General features: G+C 53.3%; 1 protein-coding gene across 1 annotated transcript in view; it reads left to right on the forward strand.

Annotated features, from left to right (window-relative positions):
* LOC142263277 (tubulin alpha-3 chain-like) overlaps positions 1-14,651 on the forward strand; it is a 72,083-nt gene that overhangs the window by 46,225 nt on the left and 11,207 nt on the right. The window contains exon 4 of the mRNA XM_075332206.1: positions 12,085-12,765. Coding sequence (XP_075188321.1) covers positions 12,085-12,765 — 681 coding nt within the window. The remainder of the gene's footprint in view (positions 1-12,084; positions 12,766-14,651) is intronic.

The raw sequence follows: 14,651 nt of genomic DNA on the forward strand, positions 1-14,651 counted from the left end.
CAGGTGGACTCTTTCTTAAGTCCAGCAGTGCCGCAAGTGGCGTCCTTAACTACGCAAATGACTGCGTTTGCGACCTACGCTATCAATGCGGTACTAGACTCTACGAGCCGTACCTCGATGGCATCCGCCAACTCTGTAGTTTTGCGCAGAGCCTTGTGGTTAAAAGAATGGAAAGCAGATTCTGCTTCTAAAAAATGTTTAACCAGCTTGCCATTATCTGGAGACAGACTGTTTGGTGAGCAATTGGCGGAAATCATTAAACAGTCCAAAGGTAAGGACTCTTCCTTACCCCAGCCCAGATCAAGCAAACCTCAACAGAGGAAGTGGCAGTCAAAGTTTCGGTCCTTTCGAGGCTCGGGCAAGCCCCAATTCTCCTCGTCCAAAGGGACTCAGAAGGAGCAAAGGAGCTCTGATTCCTGGCGGGCTCTTTCACGCCCCAAGAAAGCAACCGGAGGAACCGCTTCCAAGGCGGCTGCCTCATGACTTTCGGCCTCATCCCTCCGCATCCTCGGTCGGTGGCAGGCTCTCCCGCTTTTGCGACATTTGGCTGCCACAGGTCAAAGACCGGTGGGTAGCAGACATTTTGTCTCACGGGTACAGGATAGAATTCAGTTCTCGTCCTCCGCCTCGGTTCTTCAGAACCTCCCCACATCCCGACCGAGCAGATGCCCTTCTGCAGGCGGTGTGCTCACTAAAAGCAGAAGGAGTGGTGATCCCTGTTCCTCTGCAGGAACAAGGGCAAGGTTTTTACTCCAATCTCTTCGTGGTTCCAAAAAAGGACGGCTCGTTTCGTCCTGTTCTGGACCTAAAGCGGCTCAACAAGCATGTGAACGCCAGACGGTTCCGGATGGAATCCCTCCGCTCAGTCATTGCCTCAATGTCTCAAGGAGATTTCCTTGCATCAATAGACATCAAAGATGCTTATCTCCACGTGGCGATTGCTACAGAGCACCAACGTTTTCTACGTTTCGTGATAGGAGACGACCATCTCCAGTTCGTAGCTCTGCCATTTGGTCTGGCGACAGCCCCACGGGTTTTCACCAAGGTCATGGCGGCAGTGGTAGCAGTCTTGCATTCTCAGGGACATTCGGTGATCCCTTACTTAGACGATCTACTTGTCAAAGCACCCTCTCAAGAGGCATGCCAACACAGCCTGAATGTTGCGCTGGAGACTCTCCAGACTTTCGGGTGGATCATCAACTTTTCAAAGTCAAATCTGTCACCGACTCAATCACTAACGTATCTTGGCATGGAGTTTCATACTCTCTCAGCGATAGTGAAGCTTCCGCTGGACAAGCAGCGGTCACTACAGACAGGGGTACAGTCTCTCCTTCAGGGTCAGTCGCACCCCTTAAGGCGCCTCATGCACTTCCTAGGGAAGATGGTGGCAGCAATGGAGGCAGTCCCGTTCGCGCAGTTTCATCTGCGCCCACTTCAATGGGACATTCTCCGCCAATGGGACGGGAAGACAACTTCCCTAGACAGGAAAGTCTCCCTTTCTCAGACGGCCAAGGACTCTCTGCAATGGTGGCTTCTTCCCACCTCATTATCACAGGGAAGATCCTTCCTACCCCCATCCTGGGCAGTGGTCACGACAGACGCGAGTCTGTCAGGGTGGGGAGCAGTTTTTCTCCACCACAGGGCTCAAGGGACGTGGACTCAGCAGGAGTCCACCCTTCAGATCAATGTTCTGGAAATCAGGGCAGTGTATCTTGCCCTACTAGCCTTCCAGCAGTGGCTGGAAGGAAAGCAGATCCGAATTCAGTCGGACAACTCCACAGCGGTGGCATACATCAACCACCAAGGAGGGACACGCAGTCGGCAAGCCTTCCAGGAAGTCAGGCGGATTCTGATGTGGGTGGAGGACAGAGCATCCACCATATCAGCAGTTCACATCCCGGGCGTAGAAAACTGGGAAGCAGACTTCCTCAGTCGCCAGGGCATGGACGCAGGGGAATGGTCCCTTCACCCGGACGTGTTTCAGGAAATCTGCCGCCGCTGGGGGGTGCCGGACGTCGACCTAATGGCGTCTCGGCACAACAACAAGGTCCCGACCTTCATAGCGCGGTCTCGCGATCAAAGAGCTCTGGCGGCAGACGCCTTAGTGCAAGATTGGTCGCAGTTCCGGCTCCCTTATGTGTTTCCACCTCTGGCACTCTTGCCCAGAGTGTTACGCAAGATCAGATCCGATTGCGGCCGCGTCATACTCGTCGCCCCAGACTGGCCGAGGAGGTCGTGGTACCCGGATCTGTGGCATCTCACGGTCGGCCAACCGTGGGCACTACCAGACCGTCCAGACTTACTGTCCCAAGGGCCGTTTTTCCATCGGAATTCTGCGGCCCTGAACCTGACTGTGTGGCCATTGAGTCCTGGATCCTAGCGTCTTCAGGATTACCCCAAGGGGTCGTGGCCACCATGAGACAGGCTAGGAAGTCCACTTCTGCTAAGATCTACCACAGAACGTGGAAGGTTTTCTTATCCTGGTGCTCTGCACAAGGAGTATCCCCCTGGCCATTCGCGTTACCTGTTGTTCTTTCCTTCCTGCAATCTGGGTTGGAAAAGGGCTTGTCGCTCGGCTCCCTTAAAGGGCAAGTCTCGGCACTATCCGTGTTTTTTAGAAGCGTCTAGCACGACTTTCTCAGGTGCGCACGTTCCTGCAGGGGGTTTGTCATATCGTCCCTCCGTACAGGCGGCCGTTAGATCCGTGGGATCTAAACAAGGTCCTTGTTGCTCTCCAGAAGCCGCCCTTCGAGCCTCTGAGGGATGTGTCACTTTCTCGACTCTCACAGAAAGTGGCCTTTCTGGTAGCGGTCACGTCTCTTCGGAGAGTGTCTGAACTAGCAGCGCTGTCATCCAAAGCTCCTTTCCTGGTGTTCCACCAGGACAAGGTAGTGCTGCGTCCCATTCAGGAGTTTCTCCCTAAGGTGGTATCCTCTTTTCATCTTAATCAGGATATCTCCTTGCCTTCCTTTTATCCGCATGCAGTTCATCGGTATGAAAAGGATTTACATTTGTTGGATCTGGTGAGAGCACTCAGAATCTACATTTCTTTGGCGCTCTATTGGGAGACCCAGACGATTGGGTGTATAGCACTGCCTCCGGAGGCCACACAAAGCAATTACACTAAAAAGTGTAAGGCCCCTCCCCTTCTGGCTATACACCCCCAGTGGGATCACTGGCTCACCAGTTTTCTGCTTTGTGCGAAGGAGGTCAGACATCCACGCATAGCTCCACTGTTTGTAGTCAGCAGTAGCTGCTGGCTATATCGGATGGAAGAAAAGAGGGCCCATATGGGGCCCCCAGCATGCTCCCTTCTCACCCGCGGTGGTGCTTGTAAGGTTGAGGTACCTATTGCTGGTACAGAGGCTGGAGCCCACATGCTGTTTTCCTTCCACATCCCCTGGAGGGCTCTGTGGAAGTGGGATCTTGCCGGCCCCCAAGCCCTGGGGCCGGGCTCCATCCACAGACCCAGAGAACCTGCTGGATTTGGAGCGGGAGTGCCGTTCAGGGACAAGGCCCTGCAACTTTCAGGTACTCTGTGTCCCCGGCAGGCACGGACACTCTCAAGGCTTGCTGAGCGTTATAGTGCGCCGGGGACAGTAGCGCTGTGCGCTGGGGTTAGGTCACTGCAGCTTTGCTGAGTGACGTTACATGTTGGGAACTACTGCGCCGACCGCTCCTGGAGCGGCGGCGCAGCTGCGACTTGTGGTGCGCCGGGGACTTTGCGCCGACCGCGCTTTTACGGCGGCGGCGCTTCTAACTTTAGCCCCCGGCTTCTGCGGCCTAGCGCCGCTTCGTTCCCGCCCCCACCCTGTCAATCAGGGTAGGGGAGAGACGCTGCTCAATAGGCAGCGCCGAGGGCTGGAGCTTTATTTACATGCTCCAGCCCTCTCACTAGGCACAGTGGGAAGCAGGCTCCCCGCTCTTCGTCTGTATACGCCCAGGGCCCGCCCCCCCTCTCCTCAAGGACGCCGGCAGCCATTATACATGCGGTCTGGCTGGGGAAAGGCAGCAGGCTCTGGGAGACTCAGACTAAAGGGATTTCGGCGCCCACACACCCGCTCCTAAGCGGGCGGTAAGCAGCATTAGTGCTGGCCCCACTAGTGCCTCAGTGCTATATTAGTGTACTTTTTTCTTGGTACCATATATATATATATAGTTGCACTGTAAGGTCGCTTCTTGGCTGGACACCCTGTACTGCTCTGAGGAGGCAGCAACATGTCATCCGCAAAACGCAAGGGTGCCAAGGCACAGGCTGTGTACACTGTTTGTACTGCATGTGGGGCTAATCTACCAGCAGGCTCCAACGACTCTCATTGTGTGCAATGTTCAGTCCCAGTGGCACTTCGTCAGCCAGAGCCTATGGTGGTGGTAGCTCAGGCAGAGACGCCTGTGAACCCTGCCCCGGTGACGGGGACAGACTTTGCAGTTTTTGCTGATAAAATGTCTGTGACTATGGCAAAAATCCTGGAGACCTTGCAGTCCAGGCCAGTTACTCAGACCATGGACACTGCTGTGTCTATGCTCTCCGGTCCCCCTCAGTTGGAACTAATCCGTACTTCAGGGGGGTCTCAAGCATCACAGGCTGAAGTCTCTGACTCAGATGACAGTCCCAGGCAGCCTAAACGAGCTCGCTGGGAAAGACCCTCCACGTCTTCACACTGCTCAGGGTCTCAGCGACAAGAGTCTCTCTGTGATGAGACTGAGGACGGTGATCAGGATTCTAATCCTGAGGCCCCTCTCAATCTGGATGCTCCTGATGGTGACGCCATGGTTAATGACCTTATATCGGCAATTAATAGACTGTTGGATATTTCTCCCCCAGCCCCTTCTGCAGAGGAGGCAGCTGCACAGCAGGAGAAGTTCCATTTCCTATATCCCAAGCGTAAATTAAGTGCTTTTTTGGACCACTCTGACTTCAGAGAATCGATCCAGAAACACGACGCTCATCCAGACAAGCGTTTCTCTAAACGTTCTAAGGATACCCGTTATCCTTTTCCCTCTGAGGTGGCCAAACGCTGGACCCAGTGTCCAAAGGTGGATCCCCCAATTTCCAAGCTTGCGGCTAGATCCATAGTCGCAGTAGAGGATGGCGCTTCACTTAAAGATGCCAACGACAGACAGATGGACCTTTGGTTGAAATCTGTCTGTGAAGCTATCGGCGCGTCGTTTGCTCCAGCATTCGCGGCCGTGTGGGCACTCCAAGCTATTTCAGCTGGTTTAGCACAGGTGGATGCTTTCATACATCCAGCAGTGCCGCAAGTGGCGTCCCTAACTTCGCAAATGTCTGCGTTTGCGACCTATGCTATCAATGCCGTCCTAGAATCTACGAGCCGTACCACTATGGCGTCCGCCAATTCTGTGGTTTTGCGCAGAGCCTTGTGGTTAAAGGACTGGAAAGCAGATGCTGGTTCCAAAAAATGCTTAACCAGCTTGCCATTATCTAGAGACAGACTGTTTGGTGAGCCATTGGCTGAAATCATAAAACAGTCCAAGGGTAAGGACTCTTCCTTACCACAGCCCAGAGCAAGTAAACCTCAACAGAAAAAGTGGCAGTCGAGGTTTCGGTCCTTTCGAGGCTCGGGCAAGGCCCAATTCTCCTCGTCCAAAAGGACTCAGAAAGAACAAGGGAGCTCAGATTCCTGGCGGGCTCACTCACGCCCCAGGAAAGCAAATGGAGGAACCGCTTCCAAAGCGGCTACCTCATGACTTTCGGCCTCCTCCCTCCGCATCCTCGGTCGGTGGCAGGCTCTCCCGCTTTTGCGACATTTGGCTGTCACAGGTCAAAGACCGGTGGGTAACAGACATTCTGTCTCGCGGGTACAGAATCGAGTTCAGTTCTCGGCCTCCACTTCGGTTCTTCAGAACCTCCCCACACCCCAACCGAGCAGATGCCCTGCTGCAGGCGGTGGACTCTCTAAGAGCAGAAGGAGTCGTGATCCCTGTCCCCCCTCAGGAACGGGGGCGAGGATTTTACTCCAATCTCTTTGTGGTTCCAAAAAAGGACGGCTCCGTCCGTCCTGTTCTGGACCTAAAACTGCTCAACAAGCATGTGAACGCCAGGCGGTTCCGGATGGAATCCCTCCGCTCAGTCATTGCCTCAATGTCTCAAGGAGATTTCCTAGCATCAATAGACATCAAAGATGCTTATCTCCACGTGCCGATTGCTACAGAGCACCAATGCTTTCTACGCTTCGTGATAGGAGACGACCATCTTCAGTTCGTAGCTCTGCCATTTGGTCTGGCGACAGCCCCTCGGGTGTTCACCAAGATCATGGCGGCAGTGGTAGCAGTCTTGCACTCTCACGGACACTCTGTGATCCCTTACTTGGACGATCTACTGGTCAAGGCACCCTCTCAAGAGGCATGCCAACTCAGCCTGAAGGTTGCACTGGAGACTCTCCAGGCGTTCGGGTGGATCATCAACTTCCCAAAGTCAAATCTGTCACCGACCCAATCACTAACGTATCTTGGCATGGAGTTTCATACTCTCTCAGCGATAGTGAAGCTTCCGCTGGACAAGCAGCGGTCTCTACAGACTGGGGTGCAGGCTCTCCTTCAAAGTCAGCCACACTCCTTAAGACGCCTCATGCACTTCCTCGGGAAGATGGTGGCGGCAATAGAGGCGGTTCCGTTTGCGCAGTTTCATCTGCGTCCACTTCAGTGGGACATTCTCCGCCAATGGGACGGGAAGTCAACATCCCTGGACAGGAAAGTCTCCCTTTCCCAGACGGCCAAAGACTCTCTGCAGTGGTGGCTTCTTCCCACCTCATTATCACAGGGAAGATCCTTCCTACCACCGTCTTGGGCGGTGGTCACGACAGACGCGAGTCTGTCAGGGTGGGGAGCAGTCTTTCTCCACCACAGGGCTCAGGGTACGTGGTCTCAGCAGGAGTCCACCCTTCAGATCAATGTTCTGGAAATCAGAGCAGTGTATCTTGCCCTACTAGCCTTCCAGCAGTGGCTGGAAGGAAGGCAGATCCGAATTCAGTCGGACAACTCCACAGCGGTGGCATACATCAACCACCAAGGGGGGACACGCAGTCGGCAAGCCTTCCAGGAAGTCCGGCGGATTCTGATGTGGGTGGAAGCCACAGCCTCCACCATATCCGCGGTTCACATCCCCGGCGTAGAAAACTGGGAAGCAGACTTCCTCAGTCGCCAGGGCATGGACGCAGGGGAATGGTCCCTTCACCCAGACGTGTTTCAGGAAATCTGTCGCCGCTGGGGGGTGCCGGACGTCGACCTAATGGCGTCACGGCACAACAACAAGGTCCCAACCTTCATGGCACGGTCTCGCGATCAAAGAGCGCTGGCGGCAGACGCCCTAGTGCAAGATTGGTCGCAGTTCCGGCTCCCTTATGTGTTTCCACCTCTGGCACTCTTGCCCAGAGTGCTACGCAAGATCAGATCCGATTGCAGCCGCGTCATACTTGTCGCCCCAGACTGGCCGAGGAGGGCGTGGTATCCGGATCTGTGGCAGCTCACGGTCGGCCAACCGTGGGCACTCCCAGACCGACCAGACTTACTGTCCCAAGGGCCGTTTTTCCATCGGAATTCTGCGGCCCTGAACCTGACTGTGTGGCCATTGAGTCCTGGATCCTAACGTCTTCAGGATTGTCCCAAGGGGTCGTTGCCACCATGAGACAGGCTAGGAAGCCCACGTCCGCTAAGATCTACCACAGAACGTGGAGGATATTTTTATCCTGGTGCTCTGCTCAGGGAGTGTCTCCCTGGCCATTTGCATTGCCTACCTTTCTTTCTTTCCTGCAATCTGGGTTAGAAAAAGGTTTGTCGCTCGGCTCCCTTAAAGGTCAGGTCTCGGCGCTATCCGTCTTTTTTCAGAGGCGTTTGGCACGCATTCCTAAGGTGCGCACGTTCCTACAGGGGGTTTGCCATATCGTACCCCCGTACAAGCGGCCGTTAGATCCATGGGATCTGAACAGGGTACTAGTTGCCCTCCAGAAGCCGCCCTTCGAGCCTCTGAAGGAGGTTTCACTTTCTAAACTATCACAGAAAGTGGTTTTTCTGGTAGCGATCACATCTCTTCGGAGAGTGTCTGAGCTGGCAGCACTATCATCCAAGGCTCCCTTCCTGGTCTTCCACCAGGACAAGGTTGTGCTGCGCCCTATTCAGGAGTTTCTCCCGAAGGTGGTATCCTCTTTTCATCTTAATCAGGATATCTCTTTGCCTTCGTTTTGTCCTCATGCAGTTCATCGGTATGAGAAGGATTTACATTTGTTAGATCTGGTGAGAGCACTCAGAATCTACATTTCCCGCACGGCGCCCTTGCGCCGTTCGGATGCACTCTTTGTCCTTGTCGCTGGTAAGCGCAAAGGGTCGCAGGCTTCTAAGGCCACCCTGGCTCGATGGATCAAAGAACCAATTCTTGAAGCCTACCGTTCTGCTGGGCTTCCGGTTCCATCAGGGCTGAAGGCCCATTCTACCAGAGCCGTGGGTGCATCCTGGGCATTACGACACCAGGCTACGGCTCAACAGGTGTGCCAGGCAGCTACCTGGTCGAGTCTGCACACTTTCACCAAACATTATCAGGTGCATACCTATGCTTCGGCGGACGCCAGCCTAGGTAGAAGAGTCCTGCAGGCGGCAGTTGCCTCCCCGTAGGGGAGGGCTGTCTTGCAGCTCTAACATGAGGTATTTCTTTACCCACCCAGGGACAGCTTTTGGACGTCCCAATCGTCTGGGTCTCCCAATAGAGCGCCGAAGAAGAAGGGAATTTTGTTACTTACCGTAAATTCCTTTTCTTCTAGCTCCTATTGGGAGACCCAGCACCCGCCCTGTTGTCCTTCGGGATTGTTGGTTTGTTTGCGGGTACACATGTTGTTCATGTTGAACGGTTTTCAGTTCTCCGATGTTACTCGGAGAGAATTTGTTTAAACCAGTTATTGGCTTTCCTCCTTCTTGCTTTTGCACTAAAACTGGTGAGCCAGTGATCCCACTGGGGGTGTATAGCCAGAAGGGGAGGGGCCTTACACTTTTTAGTGTAATTGCTTTGTGTGGCCTCCGGAGGCAGTGCTATACACCCAATCGTCTGGGTCTCCCAATAAGAGCTAGAAGAAAAGGAATTTACGGTAAGTAACAAAATTCCCTTCTTCCCGCACGGCGCCCCTGCGCCGCTCGGATGCACTCTTTGTCCTTGTCGCTGGTAAGCGCAAAGGGTCGCAGGCTTCCAAAGCCACCCTGGCTCGATGGATCAAAGAACCAATTCTTGAAGCCTACCGTTCTGCTGGGCTTCCGGTTCCATCAGGGCTGAAGGCCCATTCTACCAGAGCCGTGGGTGCGTCCTGGGCATTACGACACCAGGCTACGGCTCAACAGGTGTGCCAGGCAGCTACCTGGTCGAGTCTGCACACTTTCACCAAACATTATCAGGTGCATACCTATGCTTCGGCGGACGCCAGCCTAGGTAGAAGAGTCCTGCAGGCGGCAGTTGCCTCCCCGTAGGGGAAGGCTGTCTTTGCAGCTCTAACATGAGGTATTTCTTTACCCACCCAGGGACAGCTTTTGGACGTCCCAATCGTCTGGGTCTCCCAATGGAGCGCCGAAGAAGAAGGGAATTTTGTTACTTACCGTAAATTCCTTTTCTTCTAGCTCCTATTGGGAGACCCAGCACCCGCCCTGTTGTCCTTCGGGATTTTTGGTTGTTTTCGGGTACACATGTTGTTCATGTTGAATGGTTTTCAGTTCTCCGATGTTACTTCGGAGTGAATTTGTTTAAACCAGTTATTGGCTTTCCTCCTTCTTGCTTTAGCACTAAAACTGATCAGCCCGTGATCCCACGGGGGTGTATAGCCAGAAGGGGAGGGGCCTTACACTTTTTAGTGTAATGCTTTGTGTGGCCTCCGGAGGCAGTACTATACACCCAATCGTCTGGGTCTCCCAATAGGAGCTAGAAGAAAAGGAATTTACGGTAAGTAACAAAATTCCCTTCTTTCCACCAGGTGGCGCTATAGGTGGCTTCATTGCGTAGCGCATGGCTACTTTACTATACCTAGACACCACTTCTATGCCTATAGCTGCCGCCGTTCTCAAGTTAATGGCGGTGGACAGGATATGGGTGGACACACTGTATATAGGTGCGGTGTATACAGGAGATGGGTGGACACACTGTATATAGTTGCGGTGTATACAGGAGATGGGTGGCCACACTGTATATAGGTGCGGTGTATACAGGAGATGGGTGGCCACACTGTATATAGGTGCGGTGTATACAGGAGATGGGTGGCCACACTGTATATAGGTGCGGTGTATACAGGAGATGGGTGGTCACACTGTATATAGGTGCGGTGTATACAGGAGATGGGTGGACACGCTGTATATAGGTTCGGTGTATACAGGAGATGGGTGGACACACTGTATATAGGTGCGGTGTATACAGGATATGGGTGGACACACTGTATATAGGTGCGGTGTATACAGGATATGGGTGGACACACTGTATATAGGTGCGGTGTATACAGGATATGGGTGGCCACACTGTATATAGGTGCGGTGTATACAGGAGATGGGTGGCCACACTGTATATAGGTGCGGTGTATACAGGAGATGGGTGGCCACACTGTATATAGGTGCGGTGTATACAGGAGATGGGTGGACACACTGTATATAGGTGCGGTGTATACAGGAGATGGGTGGACACACTGTATATAGGTGTGGTGTATACAGGAGATGGGTGGCCACACTGTATATAGGTGCGGTGTATACAGGAGATGGGTGGACACACTGTATATAGGTGCGGTGTATACAGGAGATGGGTGGACACACTGTATATAGGTGCGGTGTATACAGGAGATGGGTGGACACACTGTATATAGGTGTGGTGTATACAGGAGATGGGTGGCCACACTGTATATAGGTGCGGTGTATACAGGAGATGGGTGGACGCACTGTATATAGGTGCGGTGTATACAGGAGATGGGTGGATGCACTGTATATAGGTGCGGTGTATACAAGAGATGGGTGGACACACTGTATATAGGTGCGGTGTATACAGGAGATGGGTGGACACACTGTATATAGGTGCGGTGTATATAGGAGATGGGTGGACGCACTGTATATAGGTCCGGTGTATACAGGAGATGGGTGGACGCACTGTATATAGGTGCGGTGTATACAGGAGATGGGTGGACACACTGTATATAGGTGCGGTGTATACAGGAGATGGGTGGACACACTGTATATAGGTGCGGTGTATACAGGAGATGGGTGGACACACTGTATATAGGTGCGGTGTATACAGGAGATGGGTGGACACGCTGTATATAGGTGCGGTGTATACAGGAGATGGGTGGACACGCTGTATATAGGTGCGGTGTATACAGGAGATAGGTGGACACGCTGTATATAGGTGCGGTGTATACAGGAGATGGGTGGACACACTGTATATAGGTACGGTGTATACAGGAGATGGGTGGACACACTGTATATAGGTGCGGTGTATACAGGAGATGGGTGGACACACTGTATATAGGTGCGGTGTATACAGGAGATGGGTGGACACGCTCTGTATAGGTGCGGTGTATACAGGAGATGGGTGGACACGCTGTATATAGGTGCGGTGTATACAGGAGATGGGTGGACACGCTCTGTATAGGTGCGGTGTATACAGGAGATGGGTGGACACACTGTATATAGGTGCGGTGTATACAGGAGATGGGTGGACACGCTCTGTATAGGTGCGGTGTATACAGGAGATGGGTGGACACACTGTATATAGGTGCGGTGTATACAGGAGATGGGTGGACACACTGTATATAGGTGCGGTGTATACAGGAGATGGGTGGACACGCTCTGTATAGGTGCGGTGTATACAGGAGATGGGTGGACACGCTGTATATAGGTGCGGTGTATACAGGAGATGGGTGGACACGCTGTATATAGGTGCGGTGTATACAGGAGATGGGTGGACGCACTGTATGAAGCTCGTGTTACATGATCGCAGGGCTGTGATGGTGACTGAGGCTCCTCTATGGCCCCTATGATCAGCACTGATCTATACATAGAGAACATGGAAGGCTTTGGTTATGACCGTTATGTGTAATATGGCACTATCTTCTCTCGCAGGCTGACCAGTGCACCGGATTACAAGGTTTCCTCATTTTCCATAGCTTTGGAGGCGGCACAGGCTCAGGATTTGCATCTCTTCTGATGGAGAGACTCTCTATAGATTATGGCAAGAAGTCCAAGCTTGAGTTTGCAATCTACCCAGCACCGCAAGTGTCCACAGCAGTGGTGGAGCCATACAACTCCATACTGACCACACACACCACGCTGGAGCATTCAGATTGTGCCTTTATGGTGGACAATGAGGCCATTTATGATATTTGTCGCCGAAACTTGGACATTGAACGTCCAACATACACAAATCTCAACCGTCTCATTGGGCAGATCGTGTCGTCCATCACTGCCTCGCTGAGGTTTGATGGGGCTTTAAATGTTGATCTCACCGAATTTCAGACAAACCTGGTTCCATATCCACGTATCCATTTCCCGCTGGTCACGTACGCGCCTGTCATCTCTGCAGAGAAGGCCTACCACGAGCAGCTGTCCGTGGCTGAAATAACCAATGCCTGCTTTGAGCCTGCAAACCAGATGGTGAAGTGTGACCCCCGCCACGGCAAATACATGGCCTGCTGCATGTTATACAGGGGGGACGTGGTCCCCAAGGATGTCAACGCCGCCATCGCAACCATTAAGACAAAACGCACTATTCAGTTTGTAGACTGGTGCCCAACAGGATTCAAGGTTAGTATTAGAAACCCACCCACACCCGGCCTAAATGGAAAGTGTCATTACCAGTGCCGAGAATATTAGCACAGAATTAGATTGGTGGAAAAACCCATATAATAAAGTGAAGCCTATAGAAAAGATATACCATCACATGACTAGTGGGGTGCAGATTATGAGATTGAAGCGGATCCTCACTAATTTTCCTACACATTGACATCTTAGCCCCTTCAGTCTCAGGATTGTGGGGGGTCCTAGAAGTATAACCCTACTGATAATAAAGTGATGGCATGTCCTTGCCAAGGAAAGGTCATCAATATACCAAGTCTGAAGACTCCATTAGGCCCTGTGCGCACACTGCGTTTTTACCCGCTTTTTCTTTGTCGCTCCATTGGGAGACCCAGACAATTGGGTGTATAGCTTCTGCCTCCGGAGGCCACACAAAGTATTACACTTTAAAAGTGTAACCCCTCCCCTCTGCCTATACACCCTCCCGTGCATCACGGGCTCCTCAGTTTTATGCTTTGTGTGGAAGGAGGCACACATCCACTCATGCATTCTCAGATTAGTTATATCGGTTGGAAGAAAAGAGGACCCCCACGGGGTCCCCGGCATGTTCCCTTCTCACCCCACTAAAGTCGGCGGTGCTGTTAAGGTTGAGGTACCCATTGCGGGTACAAAGGCCGGAGCCTCATGCCGTTTTCCTTCACCATCCCTTAGTGGCTCTGGGAGAAGTGGGATCCTAACCGGTCATCCATTCACTGGGACCGGGCTCCCTCCGCAGCCCCTGTGGGAATCTGCTGGACAGGAGTATATTCTTCCTCAGGGATCGGGCCCTGCATCTATAAGGTACTCTGTGTCCCCATGGGGACTGTGCATGGAGCGCCTTATTCCCGGACGCTGCAGCAGCTGCTGATTTCGGAAGACCGGCGGACTTCCGCGCCGACCGAGCCTGCTTGTCGGCCGCGGTCTTAAATTTAGTCCCCGGCTTCATCGCGGCCTAGTAGCTAAAATCCCGCCCCCGGGCTTGCCTGTCAGGGGTAAGGGCGGGACGGCTGGCCTGACGTCGGCTGTGAGGGCCGGAGCATCCTGTATGTTTCCTCCCCCCTCACTGATCACTGTGGGGACCCCAGATTCCCGCACTTTTCTAGCACCGCCCACGGCTCCACTCCTCCCCTGAGAGCTCCGGCAGCCATGTTTTTTGGCATTCTGCCGGTGGAGGATTATCAGAGAAGAGCTCTGCAGCTCTGGGAGACCTAAGGCAGGGAATCTGGAGGACACACACTCGCTTTTTAGCGGTCGGTAAGCCACACCGGTCACCCGGTGCTGGTCCCCCCCAGGGTGCCGGAATAGATACGTATTTATATACATATTTCTGTTCGGTCGGGCTGTATACCCCTTCCCATATACCCTCAGTGATCACTCTCCTAGGAGACAACAGCATGTCGTCCACAAGGAGCAAAGGTGCTAAGGCACAGGGTTTTTTTGCGACCTGTACCTCTTGTGGGGCTATGTTACCTGCGGGTTCCACCTACCCTCACTGTGAGCAATGCTCAACCCCTGTTTCGCTTGTTCAGCCGGAGCCTCGGTCACTAGTGGGCCCCTCGGCTCATGTAGACCCCCCTGCTCCCCCTGTCCAGGCTGCAGGGACAGAGTTTGCTGCGTTTGCTGAGAAACTCTCTGAGTCACTTTCGCAATCCATGGCTCAGTCTATGGACAAATGGTCTGCCAAGCTGCTAGAAGCTTTGCCGTCCAGACCGGTCCTTACACAGGCCCCGGTCCCCGTTAGCTCGTCGCCTCCAGGCCCCTCTCGGTCCGCGCCGCAGCGCGCTCCCAGGTTGGGCCCTAGGTCCCACGCGGAGGACTCCTGCCCGGATCTCAGTCCCAGACCGACTAAGTGGGCT

This window comes from Anomaloglossus baeobatrachus, unplaced genomic scaffold, assembly GCF_048569485.1.
Source record: "Anomaloglossus baeobatrachus isolate aAnoBae1 unplaced genomic scaffold, aAnoBae1.hap1 Scaffold_2567, whole genome shotgun sequence".
In the NCBI taxonomy this organism is placed as follows: Eukaryota; Metazoa; Chordata; class Amphibia; order Anura; family Aromobatidae; genus Anomaloglossus; species Anomaloglossus baeobatrachus.